The 19,232-nt window shown below is 43.0% G+C and overlaps 1 protein-coding gene across 3 annotated transcripts in view; it reads left to right on the top strand.

Moving 5' to 3' along the window:
• The window catches only part of LOC122782677 (ryanodine receptor 3-like), an 87,790-nt gene that overhangs the window by 21,071 nt on the left and 47,487 nt on the right, over positions 1 to 19,232 (top strand). For 2 of the 3 annotated variants that reach the window (XM_044047121.1, XM_044047122.1), the window contains exons 3-21: positions 398 to 502; positions 4,204 to 4,278; positions 4,399 to 4,477; positions 4,943 to 5,055; positions 5,964 to 6,063; positions 6,388 to 6,481; positions 7,202 to 7,276; positions 7,687 to 7,843; positions 8,450 to 8,614; positions 9,077 to 9,198; positions 9,943 to 10,123; positions 11,024 to 11,159; positions 12,884 to 12,979; positions 13,280 to 13,398; positions 14,227 to 14,360; positions 15,519 to 15,760; positions 16,155 to 16,347; positions 18,110 to 18,326; positions 18,420 to 18,524. In XM_044047121.1, the coding sequence (XP_043903056.1) occupies positions 398 to 502; positions 4,204 to 4,278; positions 4,399 to 4,477; positions 4,943 to 5,055; positions 5,964 to 6,063; positions 6,388 to 6,481; positions 7,202 to 7,276; positions 7,687 to 7,843; positions 8,450 to 8,614; positions 9,077 to 9,198; positions 9,943 to 10,123; positions 11,024 to 11,159; positions 12,884 to 12,979; positions 13,280 to 13,398; positions 14,227 to 14,360; positions 15,519 to 15,760; positions 16,155 to 16,347; positions 18,110 to 18,326; positions 18,420 to 18,524 (2,508 nt within the window). Of the gene's footprint in view, positions 1 to 397; positions 503 to 1,304; positions 1,326 to 3,696; positions 3,712 to 4,203; positions 4,279 to 4,398; positions 4,478 to 4,942; positions 5,056 to 5,963; positions 6,064 to 6,387; positions 6,482 to 7,201; positions 7,277 to 7,686; positions 7,844 to 8,449; positions 8,615 to 9,076; positions 9,199 to 9,942; positions 10,124 to 11,023; positions 11,160 to 12,883; positions 12,980 to 13,279; positions 13,399 to 14,226; positions 14,361 to 15,518; positions 15,761 to 16,154; positions 16,348 to 18,109; positions 18,327 to 18,419; positions 18,525 to 18,753; positions 18,757 to 19,232 lie in introns of all 3 variants that reach the window. The other variant, XM_044047120.1, reaches the window with a different exon arrangement.

Raw genomic sequence — 19,232 nt, forward strand, 5'->3', positions numbered from 1 at the left:
AAGTTATCCAGTTGTTTCACCCTGCTCCCAGTCTTAACAATGAACTTAGGTGAAAGGCTGTACCTTTAGGTTCCAGCTGTTCACTATTGCAAAGCACCCATTTAAAGCTGCAGTCATTATGATTAATTTTCTTCCTCAGTAATTTGGCTTTTAACTAATGTCCCCCATTTTTTTTTTATCTTGTTTTAGATTTTCTATTTTCCAAAAAATCTAAAATCGTGGCTGCATGGCGGGGTCCAGGCACCTTATAGCAGTGGTGTTTGGCTCTTTGTCCAGCCTGAGGTCCTTGTCTTATTATGTCAAGCACTTTGTGCTACATTTTCTGTATAAAAAGTTTGACTGATTGATTGATATATATATTGTTTTTAACATGAGACCCACTTTTGTGTTGTTGCAGTATGTTCCTCCAGACCTGTGCATCTGCACGTTTGTGCTGGAGCAGTCTCTGTCGGTGCGGGCCCTTCAGGAGATGCTGGCTAAGAGTGGACAGAACAGTGAAGGGGTGAGTGATGCTACACACCACCACACACGCACACGCGCACTTTCACACTTCAGCTCTACATAAATCATCCCTGTGTCACGTACTGTATGTCAATGGTCTGTATTCCTATTTAAAACATTAAACATTAAAACAAGTATTTAAAATTTCAATGAAGTCACTATTTTGTTACTATATAGAGGTCAATAGGCATAATAGGCCTATGATAGAGACCTTATCATGATATCATGATATCATGAAAGCACTCAGAACACTGAAGCCCTTGCCAAGAAAGCTTAGTTTCCATATTTGGATCACTACGAAAATCTAATATCCTTTTCCTTTATACCATAACGTGCAGAAAATGTCATCAAAATACGTCCTGAGTTATGCTGCACAGCCACACATATGGGGCAAAAAATATCCTTCTTGGCAGAGATAGTGAAGGGAATACTTTGACAGTAATGTTGCTGTATCAGAAGTGCACCAGGCACTTTAGCCCAAGCCTCTAAGGAAAGCAGCATCATTTATCTACATCCAAAAACTTAAAGGAGAAAAGCTGACAACACACATTTTTTTCCAGTTAATGTTATAATAAAAGTAAAAAGGAGAGTTCGGTGGAGGGAATCTGCATATAATCAATACAATGTAGCTGAATTTGTAATCAACACTCATTCATCATTGTATTCTCTGCTCCTGTTTCAGTCATCTTCTTGCAAGTGTGTTTCCCTCTCTTCCTCATTATTGTTGTGACAAGATGTTTAACTCTCCCATCTTTTCTTTATCTTCTACTTTCTGTGTATAATCTCCATCCTCTGCATGATAGACTTGCGGCCCGGATCGATGGGTATGTTCATCACTCATAACATTCTCAATTCAGCCATAGTGCATGACGCAGTAGATCAGACACAATAACTCCTCTGAGCTAGTTCTGTTTGTCTACTATAGCATGTTATCATCCGATAGTCTTTGCATCGGAACTGTAGGAATCCTGGTTTATGCAAATGCAAATAAACATATAGATTTTTTTGTGAACACTGGGTGAGTAGATTGTGTTTGAGCTCCCGCATAGCTGACAGAGACAAATTGAGTTTGGTATAGACTTCGCCAATAAGGTTTCTCACAAATATCAGCTCTCGCACATCTCAACTTCCACTGCTGGAGAACTAGAGCGGCACTGATGCTGGATTAGCGTCAGATTAACTATTAGTCTCATCCTCGGGGGTTTCAGATGGATATTCATCACAGTATCAATTGTTTCACCCGCCTCATAGGATTAGCTTTCATTTGTCGCAGTAGCCTCTTCTACTCATGTTTAGCTGGACACTATGAGATGATGCAAACGGCTGAGACCAAGATTTCTTGACTGAGACGGGACGTGATCATGAGTGATTTAGTTAAATGAAAGAAAATGCAGTCTCAGCATTACATGGAATCTTTGAACCTTTTGAAGACATGTTGATCACAGTGAGGATTTCCATAAATCGCCTGTTGTTAGTGCTCATATGTGACTACTGAGGTAAATGGATGTGTCAGAGCTGGAGCTGCATAATGAGGAAAGTCAAAACCATTGGTTCCATCGCTGTTGCGGGAAGCATAAGAGCTACACGGCAGGGAATTATGAGCTGCAGCAGAGAAAAAGGGGTTTTCAAAAATGCAATGCTAAATTAAAGCTCAAATGGATCAACCTCATCACCCTTGCACCAGCACCTTTTAAGGTCATTAACAAGTAACAAGTGTACAAAGTGTATTACTATATTACTGAATTGTTTTTCCAGTTGCACTGTGGACAAGGATTTAGGCAAATATCTCAGACACCCTTAGATGGTGGCTCGGATCGGACCCACAGTGCATTCTTACTATTCGTATTTATCAGTTTTCGATCTTGTGTATCTACTCACCATTCAATCTGGGCTGAAAGTCACCAGCGGAAGTGCCGTTAAAGGGGAAATGGAGGTTGAAAATCTCTCGCGAGTCTCTGAAATCAATACATCATTGAACAGATGGGCTTATCAATCGACAGTGGCTGAAGCTGGAAACCCATGCTGTTTTAGCCAGAAGGCACAGAAACACACACACACACACACACACAGGGAGGACCTGTAGAGACACCACACTCAATGCTAGTGTAAATGCCAAACTCCATTTAGCTCACACCTCTCATCTCATCCAAAAAGTACTGACCCATTTGATTTGGCATGATGAACTCAGTCTGTCAAAAAGACAGAGCTGCTCTGCCGACGTCTGATGTGCTCGTGTTTCTCCTGTGGTTGCTGCCACCTCTTTGTCTTTCAGCTCGGCGTTATTAGCTTGTGGCTCCTCTTCTCACAGCCTTTTATTGAGAGAAGCTGCAACACCGCAGCCATGCACGCATACAACGCAGGGCTCACAGATCAGGAGCCTGTGTCCTGCTAAATGTCAAGTCTTTATACGGTTAAAAAGGATGTCACTCACACAGTTCATAGCTCGTTTTTTTTCTTTTTTTTTTCCTCTCATGTCCTTGATCCGATAATCTTCCCCTCTATGGTTAATTGAGCCAAGTGTAATACGGTTTGTGAAGGTGTGCTGAATCACTGATATGAGACACAAAAAGACCCTCGCTGTGCCCGATCTGTGCACTGCTCTTCTCAGCCACGGGATAACGAAGTGAGCAGGGGATGTGGGTTTTATTGGTTGTGGTGACTGCAGCTGGATGTGCCTCGCTGCATTAATCTCAGTACCCCAGCCAACGTGCAGCAGTACCCAGAAGCACAAACGTAGTTTGGAAGCTGGTGCGGCAGTTTGCACGACACAACTGCGTCAAATCACAATTCGGCGTTTGTCCCAGCAGCCAATAACAAGGCAGGGGATAGAGTAAGACAAAGGAAATGCAATAAAAGAGAAAGTAAGAGAGGATGTGTATGGAAGGGTTGCCACGATATTTTGTAAACAGAATATCATTAGTATCCTGTATTGCTTTTAGTTTCAATTTAACATATTTATGGTTAAACAATGTTGTTTGGCATCATTTCAGACATAATATCTTAATCTTGTGCCATCTTGGCATTTATATTGTCTTGTAAATGCCAAACACTTTCCCAAATCCCTGTCAAAAACAAGACTTTTTGTTAATCACATTTGGCCCCGAGGAGTTTCATGGATAAAATAAAGGACAGGAAAAGGCTTGAACAACAGTAGTTTTAAATAACGACACTCTTTTTCACTTTAATGCTTCCTAGAGGCTGATAAGGAAGGTGAGTAGTAGAAAGACAACAAATCCCTTCTGCATCTCGACGGGTAGAGCTATCATTCAATCCCCTTCCTGCATCTTAACTGAACTCCATCAATGATGGAGTCTCCCCTTGCTAATGTTGACATTCCAACGGACCGTAGTAGCGCATCCTTCCCACATTCCTGTCGTCGGAGTGGTGGAAAGATGACCCGGTATCCTGTTTTCACTCAGGGATACAGGTGCCAGAAACACCATCTCCTGTGACAGTTCAGATTGCATGTCTTCTTTGGTGAGATGGAACCTCAAACCCTGCTCAGGAGATTATGTGTCTGAAGCTTGAGGTCATCGTTGTCAGCGCGTTGCTCCTTGCCAAGGTCAACATTCAGTCCCAGAGGTCGGGGTGTAGATTGAGGCAGTTGGAAGGAGACTACTGGGCTCTTATGTCTGGAGCCTGAGCCGTCACATAACCGTGTGTTTGTGTGCATTTTTTGTGTGTGTGTATTGATTTTTCTAGGCAGCACAGAGTGGCGGACACAAGACGCTACTGTACGGACATGCCATCCTCTTGCGACATTCTTTTAGCTCCATGGTAAGAGATTGAACACTTAAGCTTTGGACTTAAGCATCATTACCTTCAGAGGAGCATGTGTGGGGCTTGATGATGTGTTGCAGCTCTGTCTCATATGGTTTTGTTGTGCGTTGACCACAGTACCTGGCCTGTTTGAAGACATCAAGGTCACAGACTGATAAGCTGTCTTTTGATGTCGGCCTACAGGAAGACTCAACAGGTAAAAAAAGAAAAAAGCTCTGATACAGTTTGCTTTTATCTTCCTCTTCTTTTCTTCTCACTGTCTCTGCATCTGGCCCTTTGTCACTATCGTCCTCGCTGTACCACGTTTGTTCATGTTAGAATTTCACTGTGTCAGTTAATGTTCCCTGTGTAGCGCATGTAGCACATGCAGTGTTGTTTTTTTTGTTGTTTTTTTCCCCAGTGATGATTACATCTTTGCTGCTCATTTGTTCCCTGTCACGAAATTACTTCTCATCTCTATTATAATTTATTTCATCACATTTTTGCTCTCGATGAACAGTCAACTCAAGATGACTTAAATGCATTGTTGCCATGGTGCATTCAAATTAGCCCAGGTTGTCATTTCAGCCCACTCTGGCTCTTTTATTACGTTATTAGTAATTACAGAATACAGAGACAGTGCATATGTATCGTTCATGTATATGATTTTCTGTGCCATTAGGGGAGGCCTGTTGGTGGACGATCCACCCTGCCTCCAAACAGAGATCGGAAGGAGAGAAAGTGCGCATTGGTGATGACCTCATCCTTGTCAGTGTGTCCTCAGAGCGATATCTTGTAAGTTTATTCTGTGTTGTTTCATATTGACACTGCAGCTCGGATGTGTGTGTGTTTGCATAGTGTAGAGGTCTTAGTACGAGAGTATCAACTCTGCTTCCACCGCTGTGAAAAAAAATAAGATTATTATTATCCTGTAAGGGGCCACACGGGGGATTAGTGCTGTTGCCTTTGCAGTAAAAAGATCCAGGTCCAAACAAGGGCCTTTCTGCATGGAGTGTTTGCATGTTCTCCACCTTTTGTGTGGGAGTTTTCTCCGGATTCTCTGGCTTCCTCCCACAGTGGAAAAAGCATGCAGAGGTGAACTGGTCACTCGAAATTGACTGTAGGTGTCAGTGTGAGAGTGAATATGATAATAAAACTATGAATAATGGTTACAGTCGGCACCTCGAGGGTCACGACCAGATGACCTTACAGATGACCTTACAGTCACCAATGTCAGCACGTTCGTACGTCACCCACAAAGTGGTGTGTGGGGGACAGACAGCACCTGAAGCAAAAGACGATGAACAGCTGCCACATTATTTCTGTCACATAAACACTGTGGACAACACATACACACACACACATGCACATCAGTGCAGCCTCCCAGATGGTATAAATCCCTAGACATCCATCTGCTAGTCAGCTTTATCTTTCCCTCATCACTCAGTGATAACCGAGAGTTTTCCACCGAGTGTTTCCAACCGTTTGCTAAATTTTCATCTTGAATCATTTGATCCGTCCCAAGAGACAATGATATTTGTTGTCATGCCCGTGTCGAGAAATTCGACAACACAGAATTCTTAAATTAGTCATTATGGGACATGTTTGTGGTGATAGATTATTTTCTTTTATGTAATGTAGTCCATGTACTGTAACTTAAATGGATGTTATATAAATATTCAATCTTTCCTTGTGTCTGGCAGCACTTATCCATCTCCAATGGCAATATCCAGGTGGATGCTTCCTTCATGCAAACCCTGTGGAACGTCCATCCTATCTGCTCCGGCAGCAACATAGAGGAAGGTAAAGACTCATAAATGAACCCACAAATGTTTTCATTGTTTTAAAAGCCCCCAGAGATTTATTGTACCTTTTATTTAATTGATCAAATTCAAAGAATTACATTTGTGCATGTGTGTAATTCATATAACTGGAGGACTGTATCCAAAGCTCTTTCTTCTTCTCTCAGAAAACCTAAAATGCAAAACTGCTCCATATATCCACAACCCACTTTTGTGATCTAGATAGTTACAGTTTGCAGGTTGAGATGACAAATATCCCACAACAAAAAGCCATGTCATGATTCAGCATATCAGAAAAATCCTCTGTTTTTTCCTTTCCCAATAGGCTACTTGCTTGGCGGTCATGTGATGCGGATGTTCCACGGACACGACGAAGTACTCACCATCCCGGGGTCAGACCAGAGTGAAGAGCAGCAAAGGTTCGAAACACAAACAAACTCGATTACACTGCGGCATTAATGTGTCGGCATATAGCACATGACGAGCTTTATCTACAGTATTGAAAGTTAGTACCAACACAGGTAAGGTAGGTCACAGAGTTGTGGCACACGGGGCTGGAAGTGGGTCAAAACAGTGGACAAGGCCCTCACACACACACATACACAGTGAGAGAGGGAGAAAGAGAGCGACAGAGTCTATTTTTAGAACAGTGAATGGCAAATATGGGGGCAGGACTAGATATTAATTTCCAGCTTTGACTTTTCTCCCAGACTTGTCCTTGACATCCAGCAGAAGCAGCGTGGTTCTTCAGGGGTCTTATATTTTTATGGTGCAGATCAAACACACTCCAGGCTGTCAGCGTGGGGGGGGGGGCGATGAGCGGCCCCCCTTTATCTTTGGACCCGGTCACCCTTATCACCGATAAACATAGTAGCTCTGAGTTATCGGGACACACGTGTCTCTGTTTGATGGATGAAATCTGTAGAGTAAATACAGATCCTGTCTGTGTGTGTCTGTCTGTGATCGTGTGCGTGTCTGAGTTGAACATCCTCACCGTGAATATCACGATGACAAATGAGGGTAAACAAGTGTTGCCCTTCTAAGCGAGGAATGGATGACCTTAAAGAGTATCAGTGGTGATTAGACATCGAAAGCATCCACAGACAGATCACCCACTCACGCTCCTCTGGCATCCCCAGGATAGTCAACTATGAGACGGGTAAAGCCGGCGCCAAGGCCAGGTCCTTGTGGAGGCTGGAGCCACTCAGAATCAGGTGGGTTATTTTTCACATGACCTGGTATCTGTTCCGTTCCTTTCACTATTTTTCATTTCCCATCATTCTCCTTTTTTTTTTTTTCCCTATTTCACACTGTCTGCAGTCTTGTCATTTTTCTCTCTCTCTACACCCATTGTTCTTTTCCTCTCTACCCCTCCTTTGATTTAACGCAGCACTGTGGCATCTCTTATGTTTTTTCCTCCTCTGCTCTTCCTTCTTCCCTCTGACCCTCTCCCTGTCTCTGTCAGGTATTTAATCCGAGTGAAATAAAAGCGAGCTGATTATATTAACGAAATGATTTCAGCTCACTTGTAGTGTGTTGTGTTTATATCAGCTAATTAGTGTTTAGGAAATGCATTTCTCAGTGTATCCTTTTGCACATGTGCCCTCATTTTGACCTTGAGCAGCTGGAGTGGGAGCCACATTCGCTGGGGCCAGGCTATTCGCCTGCGGCATCTGACCACTGGTCACTATCTGGCTCTGACTGACGACAGAGGGCTGGTGCTGCAGGATCGGGAGAAGTCAGACACTGTCGCCACAGCCTTCTGCTTCAGAGCGTCTAAGGCAAGGACACACACACACACACACAGATACAAAGGCACAATCACACATGGATGTATGCACTTGACTGCCCGCTTTTTCTCAAGGTGACTGGTTTCACACCAAATCAACCGCCATTATATGCCGCTGCGAAGGCGTTACACACTATCTTTTCTCATCGTGTACAAATTTATTACCCACTATCTTGGGACTGAAAAAAAAAATCACAATTTTCTTTAGTCAAGGACAACGAGAATTGCAAGAGTTATTCAATGAAAGCTTCGCCATTTAGGTTAATTTTCTGATCCTGCTGCCTCTCAGTGAAGCAACCATTTAGCTGTACTCTGTGTAATGGAGTTCAAGATATAGCCTCTGATTGTGTGCAAATTAGTGACCCATTGTGGATGTAAAGTGTGTATTGTAGAATTAAAGTGAAGTCATTTATCATGGTTTGCATTCATCCTAATAGCAGAACAAATACAGTCACTGGTGGTTCGATTTTGAACAGATCTGTGTGCAGCGTCTTTCTTTGTGCGCACATTCTGTACTGTGTGTGTGTGTGTGTGTGTGTGTGCTCCTTTCACAGTGACAGCTTGGACATGTTCATTGTCTCTTCACCCCCTTGTGCAGGAGAAGCTGGAGCAGAGCCCCAAGAGAGACATCGAGGGCATGGGGGTGGCGGAGATCAAATACGGGGACTCGCTCTGCTTCATCACGCACATGGCCACGGGACTCTGGCTCTCCTATCAGGCACCTGATGTCAAATCGGCCCGTCTGGGTCCCCTCAAGAGACGAGTGAGCGGCGACAGAACCCATAGCGCGCACACACACACACCGTTTTTTTATCATCTTCCACTTAAAATGCAAAGCGGATAGAAAAACAAATAAGATTAACAAATAAATGAGATTCCTTAGAGCATATAATTACTTTCAGGGTAATGAGCTGATTGAGTTAAAATGACTGTCTGTTAGTTTTTTATGTCCCTTAGACTAAATATAAACCTTGTCCCTTGGCTACTGTGACAGGAGTGATAATGTGATAGAGGTGTGTCTGTGGTAATGTGTTTGACAATGTGTCCTCCATGTAAATGCGGCCAGATAGCCTGTAGTGTCGGCACCTGTGTTCCAGACATTATGGCTTAGTGCTAGTTGAGGACGTCTGGGGACTTTCTCCTCATTAAAACACTCGTCAGATATCCCCTCCTAGCACTCGTCTCACACTGTTTCTCATTCTCATTTTTGTCGTTTGGTCTCAAGGCGTGCCTACACTCTGAAGGTCACATGGATGACGGCTTGACCCTGCAGCGCTGTCAGCATGAGGAGTCCCGTGCCGCACGCATCATCCGCAACACCACTTTACTCTTCAACCGATTCATCAGGTTCGTGGAATTAAATAAATGCTGCACTCTCCCTCGCTTGGTGAACGCCACGACATATATTGTCCAATTAGCCACTTTATTATCCAGTCTTTGGTGAAGTCACAGACGAGCTACATTAGAGATGGCGGAGTTCATACAGATGATTTAACAAGAGTCCCACGGAAGTCACCTCATCATTAAATTATAGCTGGAGCCTAAATCTGAAAACCTCTATAGACTCTCAGACGTATAATGATATAGCGTCCCCGCAGACTGTGCACACACACATTGGAGAGTTCTTGGCACGTGTATTTCGACTGAGTAGGGTGGGGTGGGGGGTGGGGCTATCATGCATTTCACATAGCCGGCTGTGGAAAAAGAAAAAACGAGTGGAGGCTTCCTCATCAAATGGCCCGTTGTCCCCCTGGGTTGAGCTCAGTGGCACTCATGTCGGAAAAACACGTGAGAGTCTATCAGCCTCCCCTGCGGCCGTGACACATACTTCTACCCACACCCCTCCCAAGCGTACAACAAGAGCTATTTTTAGCACGCAAGCAGAAATCACTATTTCAGCATGGATGAACCTGTGGGCTAAACATCGCGTTAGTCATCTCAGCCTCCCAATTACAGCATTCGTACCAGAAATTAAATGTTGAATGCAGCACAAGATCATAGACGTCAGTGGGGACTGATGATACATCTAAATGAGGGGTGTTCTCGTGAATACTGATGTGTCCCTATGCTCGTTCTGTCTTGCCCTCCCAGAGACCTGGACTGTCTGGGTGTCAAGAACCGGATACTGGTTGCCTTACCGGTCGAGGAGGTGCTCCAAACTCTCAATGACCTCATCACCTATTTCCAGCTCCCCGACGCTGAGCTGGAGCACGAAGAGCGGCAGATCAAGCTGCGCTCACTCAAGAACCGACAGAACCTATTCAAGCAGGAAGTGAGTACCACCGTCTAGAACGACGCAGTCACTCATAGTCCATGATAGTTCAGTTCGTAAGAGTGCGAGCGGTTCTGCACTGCAGCAAAAATGTTAAACCCAGAGTGAAGGGCTGTGATTGAAAGGACTGAATATGAGTGAGGAGTGAGCCAAGAGCAATGACAACACTGCAAAAGACAAAGTACAAAAAATAACTGGGTTCTTTTTCGGTGCGTTTCAATGCTACTTTGTAGGGAAGCACTGCGTTGGAAGGTATCAGCAGATTTGGTGCTATAAGTTTTCCCGAGGCTGGCACGAGTGCACTGAAGCTTTCTGCTAAGCGTCTCGGACCTAAATTGCTTTCATCAATTACAAAAATGTCAGCTGCCTCACTGAAGGGGGGGCCCTGCGATAGCCACTATCCAAACTCTTCCTAATCCTCACAGGCTACAACACAGTGTCACCATATCCTCAGGCCAACATACATAAATGTGATTGAATTAAGTGGAATCATAAAATAATCATCACTATTTCAAAATCATGCATGATCCAGCCGTTCATCTTACACCATTTATCTGTCTCACCAAGTTAATACACCAAAATAGCACATTGCTATCCCAGCCCTAATACTAATTTACATTTAGAAGGTCAATTTGTCACTGCGCTCTGCTGACCAGTGAGTTTTCCTGCCCTGGTATTGTAAATCATCTGAAAATGTATATTTTTCACATGTCACACCCTCTATTTAACACACAGAGTATCTGATCACTATGGATATTTCTCTGTAGTATGTAGTATAGATCACATCACAGCCACCAAATGGGGGCTGCGTTAATGATGTTCCACATTACTTTTCACGTTAACGTTTGTGCTTGAATGAATACATTTTAATCTGAAGTTGCGCCTTTGTGTATTTCCAAGGGCATGCTGACGCTGGTGTCCAACTGTATCGACCGTCTGAACGTGTACAACAGTGCTGCCCACTTTGGGGAGTGTGCCGGGTCCGAGGCCGGAGCAGCCTGGAAAGATATACTGAACCTGCTGTATGAGCTGCTCGGTGAGAATCTTATCACACACTTGTGTTTTTATATCTTAGGGAGGACGACTTCCCTAGCCCCTTAACCTAAACCCAATTCTAACACTAACCCTCAAAAAACCCTGACAGAACCTGAGGACCAGCCAAAATATCCTCACTCCCTTTATAGTTTATGTTTATTCTCACAAACATGCCCATACTAGAACACACTCAAACATCAGCAGTTTCAGAAATCAGATTCTGCTTTATTTGGACCCCATGAGGACTACAGGTCCTGACAAGGTCAGTGTTTATTCCAGAAGGTCCTAAAGAGATAACATGTACAAAATTCCTCACTGTAATCAATCACTTAGACAAGATTCCTCAGGATAATTTCAGGATGAAGGAGCTGCAAGTGTGGGGCAACTCACTGGTGATGGAGAACTGTGCTGACCTGGTATTTACAGATGTCTCACCCCGAAGGATTTCATTTTGAGGCTGCCAGAATTCAAACAGCCTAACAAATAACACACATGTGCACACATCGTAAACGCTCCCCTCCCCACCTGTAATACTCACAAACATTCTCTCATTGTTGGGCAAAAGCTTCCAGGGGGTGGGCACAGCAAAATCAGTCAACACACACAAAAACGTGGGTGTCCCCAACTGGCCAGATGGCCTGCTGACCACTGCGTGTCAATGTTCATCACTGTCTTTGTCGTTTTCTCTCGTGTTTACTCGCTCCTTGCCGTGCGTTTTATTTACCCACACACACACAATGTCATCAGTCAGCCTTTTCAAACTCGCTTTAACCTCCTTCTTTCCTGGCAGATTATGCTCTGTCAGATATTGAAGTATCACTAAAAATGACCTGGCAGGGAACAATATAAATGTATATTTGTTTTGCTCTCCAGCTTAATATGGAAATCCTGCTGTTATGCATCTGACAAACACAGTTCCCCCAAACCCCCCTTGAATATGCCCCCCTCGCTTGTGGCATAAAAAATGCTTTGCCGAGCCAAGAACAAGTGTGTCGATGAGAATTTCTTGCAGTCATGTTTTGGATGTGTCACATTTTGGTGGCAGTAATCTTGATAGCCTGCATGTGAGGTGCGTCTGTCTTGCTGTCTTGCTGTCTTGCTGTCTTGCTGTCATGCTGTCATGCTGCAGCCCCTCTGCTCTGCCCTCCAAGTGTGTCCTTCAGATTCTTATTTACACCGATTTCACCTTCCAGCTCCCATTAGAGGTCCATCCACGTCTCTCCCTTCCTCCATTCCCTCCTCCGCACACCTGCTCCTGCGCAGTGCTAAGTGGATTTAGGATGCCTTTTTTCTCTGTTCGTCTGTCTGTCTGTGAACAGTGACCACGTCTTTTGTGCTAGTACACATCCGGATGTGTTCTTTTGCACGTGTTTATGCTTTTATTTAATTTTTTTTATTGAGCAAAATGTGAGTGAGGTCTGCACATGACATTGGCTTGTAAATACAATACAGTATACATTACAAAATGTCTTATTAATAGCTATGTTTATGGAAAATAAAAAGCGAAAGAGGTATTGTGCCATCCTGTTTTTCCCCCTTGTGTCGTTCCCTGTTGCGTCACTTTCTCGGGCATCTTTGAAATTTGCATTTCTAAGGGAGTGAAAGTAACACAGCTCCCGCTTATAGGCCTTTGATGTGCGTTCACAGTGTCCATTTTATGGGTGACGGTTGGTTGCTTTATGAATAACAGCGCACCCGTCTTTGCACTGTCCTCCTGTCCTGCAGCGGCGCTAATCCGAGGGAACAGAAACAACTGCACCCAGTTCTCCAACAACTTGGACTGGCTGGTGAGCAAGCTGGAGAGACTGGAGTCGTCCTCGGGTAATCTTATTGTCATTCTCTCACACACTCTTAAGAACCCAGTAAGACAGCCTAATGCAAGACGGTGCATTTTCTCTGACTGAGAAAAGACATTAATGTCAACTCCAGGTGACGTCAACATGGTTATGTAAAAATAGACTGTTTCTCTGTGTAAAGGTAGTTCGACTAATGTAAGGAATCTATTGGCAGCACTCGGTGTTCGGTGTTCGTCGATCTACACACACACGTGTCTTTGGCGAGTGTTTCCTGTGTTGTCTTTTCTCACTGTGGACGTTAATTGACACAATTGTGGCTGTGCAGGCATCCTGGAAGTCCTGCACTGCATTCTAATCGAGAGCCCGGAGGCCCTCAACATCATCCAGCGAGGACACATCAAGTCCATTATATCTCTGCTCTATAAGCACGGACGCAACCACAAGGTGAGCGGCAGGTTGTGCGGCTACAGTGAAAGCGTTAATAATGACCAGCATTTCTGTCATATTACACAATGACACACATGTGATTCATCTTGTGCATAATTTGGTGCATTTTTCTTAAGTGTCAGTACTTACATTAAGTGGAATATTACAAATCACTTGGTTGTTGTCAGAAATGATACTTTACTTAATGAGATTGACACAGATTCTGCCTGTCTCCAGTTTTTTTTTTCCTCATTAGGCTGCCCATAGTGGTTCATGGGCTGCACATTAATTTCCATAACAGTTCCCTATGGGCCTGTTTGTCACCGCTTCTCCTCTTTAACTACTAATTCTTTTCGCTTACCTTCTACCGGCAGACAAACTTCTATCCCTGACGGAAGCAAGCAAGCAAGCCCGAGGGTTTTAGTTGCAGCGCGTCCGCATCACACGAATCAATACGCTTTCCAGCGAAATTAGATCAGGAACGAGCAGTCAGCTGTCCTGCGTCATAAATCAACTTAAATGTCGTATCACTTTGCCACAGGAACGGGCAAAAAGGACCAACGATAGAGGAAAGATGCTCGTCAAGGCTTGTCACCCTCGACTGAGCTCCCCAACTTAACATCAAAGGGATATAATTGGACGCTGGATGTTTTCTCAAAGTAATTAAGCAGTCGTTGCCTGAACAGACAACATCTATAGGACAGTGAGATAATTATGCCCAGCATTTTCTGAAGTGGTACAGGGTCATTTTCAGGGATCAAGTGTGATTAGTCATGGAGGTTTGTGCTCTTCCTCATGATATCGTTGCCTGATGTCCACTCTGGTGTCTCCTCTTGTCTTTTTCAGATTTTGGATGTGCTCTGCTCGCTCTGTGTGTGTAACGGTGTAGCGGTGCGAACCAATCAGAACCTTATCTGTGATTACTTGCTTCCCAAAAGAGACCTGCTGTTGCAGACCCAGCTGGTCAATGACGTCCAGAGGTAAGAGAGTCGTGCATACACCAGGAACAATGTGCTCTTCTGATGTTTAGAGTTTATACACACTGTAAACAATTAGGGTCTCATTTGGTGAAATGCTAAGTCATTAAAATGTAGCTAAACCCCCTAGCTTTCACCTGAAAACAGTTGGTTTAGGGGTTTAGTTATACCTTGAAGGACCTGTGACTACTGGGTTAAAAATACTAGTTAGTTTCCAAATAATAGTGTGCTAAATTGAGTTGCTTTTAACAACTTTATATGCGGTCTTACTGCATATAACATATAAACACAACAAATATTTAAAGTTTAGCAGGAGCTACACCAGTAACTGATTTTCCTGTTGTGGCAGATGTGTGTATTTATGAGTGACTGACAACTGCACCTTCAAAATAAGTATAAAATCATTAATTATGGTTCACAGTGACAGACATTGAGCCTCAAAATTAAAGCCAGTTTTAAAGTTGTGGCTAGTTGAGGTCTAGATTATAGGTTTAGTGTGTAACATTTAGTGTAGCACTGAAACTGAATACACAACGCATGATGTTTGTGTATGATTGCTTTAAATTAAAAATTGTTTTACTTTATGCTTTGAGATGTCCCTGTGCCAGATTCTGTTTTTAAATGAATGGCAAGTGTTTAAATATTTTAAAAAAACAATTATGCTACTAGCTAAGCAAGCTTAGCATTTTCATTTGATAAAATATGTAGTTGTTCGTTATTTTTAAAGTAAGTAAGTAAGTAAAGCCAAATTTTCTCACTATACAGCTGTGCTTATCGTGCAATACAATAATCGAAGGGAAACTTTGGCAGTGGGATAATAGCAGAGAAAGCTATGATAAGAGATGCCCCATCCGCGTTCAATGCATAGACTTTATGCACTTTAGAAAGGCTAAATATCCTCGAAGAAGCATTTTTGTTGAGGTTTAATCACATTGTTTTGTAGCCACTGAAGTAGCGATCTGCTGTCTTTTCTTTGCCTCAACTCTCTCTAAACACTTCCTAAACACAATGTATTTGAAATAAATTGAATGAAGTGATCCATGGCAGGGTAGGTTATTTCATTAGCTTTTAGGAGAAAAATAACATTGACTGAATGAATGTGACAATTGTCTGTTGCTCTGAGGGACATCTAAATGCATTTGGGCTTCATTTCATTGCCAGCATGAGACCAAACATCTTCCTTGGGGTCAGCGACGGCTCGGCGCAGTATAAGAAGTGGTACTATGAGCTGATTATAGACCAGGTGGACCACTTTGTCACCAGCGAGCCCTCCCACTTGAGAGTCGGCTGGGCCAACACGAAAGGATACGCTCCCTACCCAGGAGGAGGCGAGGGCTGGGGGGGCAACGGAGTGGGAGATGACCTCTACTCGTATGGTTTTGATGGACTCCACCTCTGGTCTGGTCAGTGTGAGGAGGAAAACACGTCATATGCATGTGTGGGGCTGAGATCATGATGAGCTAATGAAATAAAAATGAGCGTTAAATCTGGGGTGAAGCCAGGCTGTGTCTCGACAGAAATTAGCTGGGACGACCTTCTTTTCCCAGAGCGTGTTTTTACAAATATCTGGGGTTAAGGTTAGCTTAAGGTTAGGATTAAGCCAGTACTAGTTATGGGTAAGAGTCTCCAGGAAATTAATGTAAGTCAATGAAAACCAAACTCTGTCTCTGTGTGTGCTGTTAGTGGAGGTTCAGTGAGAGAGAGATGCGATCTGTGCCATCACTCACGGGTTATATTTCACCTAACCATGTTTGTTTGTTTGTGTGTGTGTGTGTGTGTGTGTGTGTATTTAAACAGGTCGTATCCCCCGGGTGGTTGCATCCATGAACCAGCACGTCCTGACCTCAGAGGATGTGGTGAGCTGTTGCCTGGACCTGGGAGCTCCCAGCATCTCTTTCAGAATTAACGGGCAGCCAGTCCAGGGCATGTTTGAAAACTTCAGCACAGACGGCCTGTTCTTCCCTGTCGTCAGCTTCTCTGCAGGGGTCAAGTGAGTGTTAGTTTAGCCTCTTTCACACTAAAATGAATGCGATACCTTTGTTTTTGAACCATTTCCATTGCTATATGCCTTTTTTTTTGTGTGAATCTGATTGAATCTTACCATAGTCCCTCATTTAAACTCATTGGTGAGTGAAAAAATTTACTTTGCATATACAATTAAACCAGAATTAAGCAGGTTCTTGACCAGTGGGATATTTGAAACAAGCGGTTCCCCTGAATGTCCATGATAAAGCCTGAGTTGCAATTCTAAGCACAGAAAAATGAGACGGACAAACAGAAGCCAAAAAAATAATTTTATAAATCCTACATCCACACAGACGCTGTTTTGAAATCCATCTAATCCACCTATACATTTTGGTCCACATGCATTAATTCTCTCTCTGTTACCATGGCGATCACAGACTGGGTGATTGACTGACAGATTTTAAAATGGAATTTCAGGCTCTAGCAGTTTTCCCATGATTCTGTGATCAGCTCTGACTTTGTAGAGCAACTTTCACTGTTCAAAAATCCTGAGATGCTTGACACAGAGAGACTAGATATTTCTTACTGCTTGATGGAAATTAATGCTCGAAAAAATGAGTGAATCTATAGAGTGTGTATATAGACAAGTTCCCATAGAAGTGCCAAAGCAATATGGCTTTTTCTCCCTAAAAATCTCCTTTGTCTGTTTGTGCTTTGTTTGCGTTTATTTGGGGAAAGAAAGAAAAAAAAAAGGAATTACAGGTGTGCATTCATTTTCACTCACTTTCACATCTTCTCTATGTTTGATACCTTCATTATTTTCTTGTAGGAGATATGAATTACACATTAGATCTTTTTTAAGCAGGGTGTATCAGGTTGTTGTCCGACAGTCCTTATTTCCAGTTGTTATATCCAACTCCAACAACTACTGTTTTAATCATAATCATTCAGTACCTATGTGACAGTAACTCATCCAAGTTGACTGTTATGTTTCATGTCACTATCTTGACTGTACTCTTTCCTCTTAAATGTCCTTTTTAATACAAGATTCAAATAAAAAATACATAATAACAATGCTAAAACTAATTCTGCATCAATTAAAAAAAAAAACAATAACAAAGCAATAGGCTGAAAAGCTGAAAAGTACCACATCACATTAAGTGAATCCTAGAAATATGAAAAACGTCTTGCAACGAAGTGGTTAGAGTTATGTCTCTCTTTGTTTTACAGCACATGAAAGGTGATCCTTTACATTATTATATGTTGCACTTTGTTTACTTCTCCAGAGTGAATTCAGTGTCCTTCTCCCCTGTGCCTGTGTTTCACTCACGTCTAGAAATGTGGGTTTCAAAAGAGTTAACAGTGCCTTCCTCTAACCACTGAACTCAGAACTGACCCAGTGAACAGGGTGAACATCCAGGAACAATGACACATCTTCACTGCTCAATAATTGAGGGCTACAGTCGGAATGGGGCCCGGTTGCGTCACCACTACTACTTTAATAGCTATTTTGGGTGGTCTCAGGAGAGTCTCTTCATGGTGACATCCTAAGACAGGTTTTTTTTTCAGTCAAAGCTAAAGTATTTCCTGTTAGAGCAAAGACTGTAACTGACTGAACTCAATTTATAGGAGGATAAGTTCTTATGTTTAGCTGCAAGGTTGGTTTTATTTTCACTGGCTGCTTATTTCATTAATCATTCCCCAGTGAATTAACTTTTCTTTTCTCCAGTTTTTGTGTGTAGAATAATAGAAGAAGGCAACAGGTGACCAATATCTTGTCTTCTCAGGGTGCGCTTCCTGTTGGGTGGTCGACATGGTGACTTTAAGTTCCTGCCTCCGTCAGGTTACGCTCCGTGCTATGAGGCGCTGCTGCCGAAAGAGAAGATGAAGGTGGAGCCTGTGAAAGAGTACAAGAGGGATGTGGACGGAGTCAGAGATCTGCTGGGCACCACTCAGTTTCTGTCGCAGGCCTCCTTCATCCCCACTCCGGTGGAAACCAGCCAGGTAAGCGAACGGGAGCAGAGCAGAGTGGCAACACTGACACTGACTGACTGTTCAGGTTTTTACCTCTGGAGTTGTGCTTTTATGTTTTCCCAGATTGTGATGCCACCTCATTTGGAGAAGGTTCGAGACAAACTGGCCGAGAACATTCATGAACTGTGGGGCATGAATAAGATTGAGCTGGGCTGGTCGTACGGCAAGGTGAGAAATATGCAGATTGTTCATTTGATTCACTGATAACAAAATCACCCTTGTTGCCACATTTGTGCATAGATAAACATCACAATTACACATTTTTCTAAACAAATTCAAGTTTTAAAACCCAGCTCAAAAATACAATTACTCTTTAGTCGTGTTAAAATTTAACCATCGCAAAAGACTGTTCGTCATCTTGCTTTCTCTTTTATAATTTGCGGTTCACACCAAAAAGAGGGTAAGTGGAAAAATAGTCATTTTTCATCTTCGGTGCTTTTCATGTCCACTCATTTAAATGCCTCATCATAGTTTGCTTGTAGGTAGACGAGTCATCGTGTTTGTGTTTTTGTATAGATTAAGTCATGATTTACAAAGTAGTGGTTCACCCAAGGGCAAAACAGGGCGTTTTTGGCAAATTCTACAAGTAATAAACCAAGGTGAAATCTGCCTCTTTAGTCAATGGCGACGTCTAAAGACACAATACATCATTTGATTATAAACCCAAAAGTCACCTGCATCGAAACCTGGGTGTGGTATAGATGTTTTTTATCTGACTCTCAGCAAAAAGTATGCATTTCCCCACTTTGGTAAACCTGTGCATACCTGAAAATGACCTTGGTTTATTATGTTTGAAAGCGCCAACGTGACCTGTTTTGCTCATGAAGGGAACGAGAAAAACTCAAACAACAATATGGTATTCACCTCTTATGTCTG

The sequence above is a fragment of the Solea senegalensis genome, linkage group LG16 (assembly GCF_019176455.1).
Source record: "Solea senegalensis isolate Sse05_10M linkage group LG16, IFAPA_SoseM_1, whole genome shotgun sequence".
Lineage (NCBI taxonomy): Eukaryota > Metazoa > Chordata > Actinopteri > Pleuronectiformes > Soleidae > Solea > Solea senegalensis.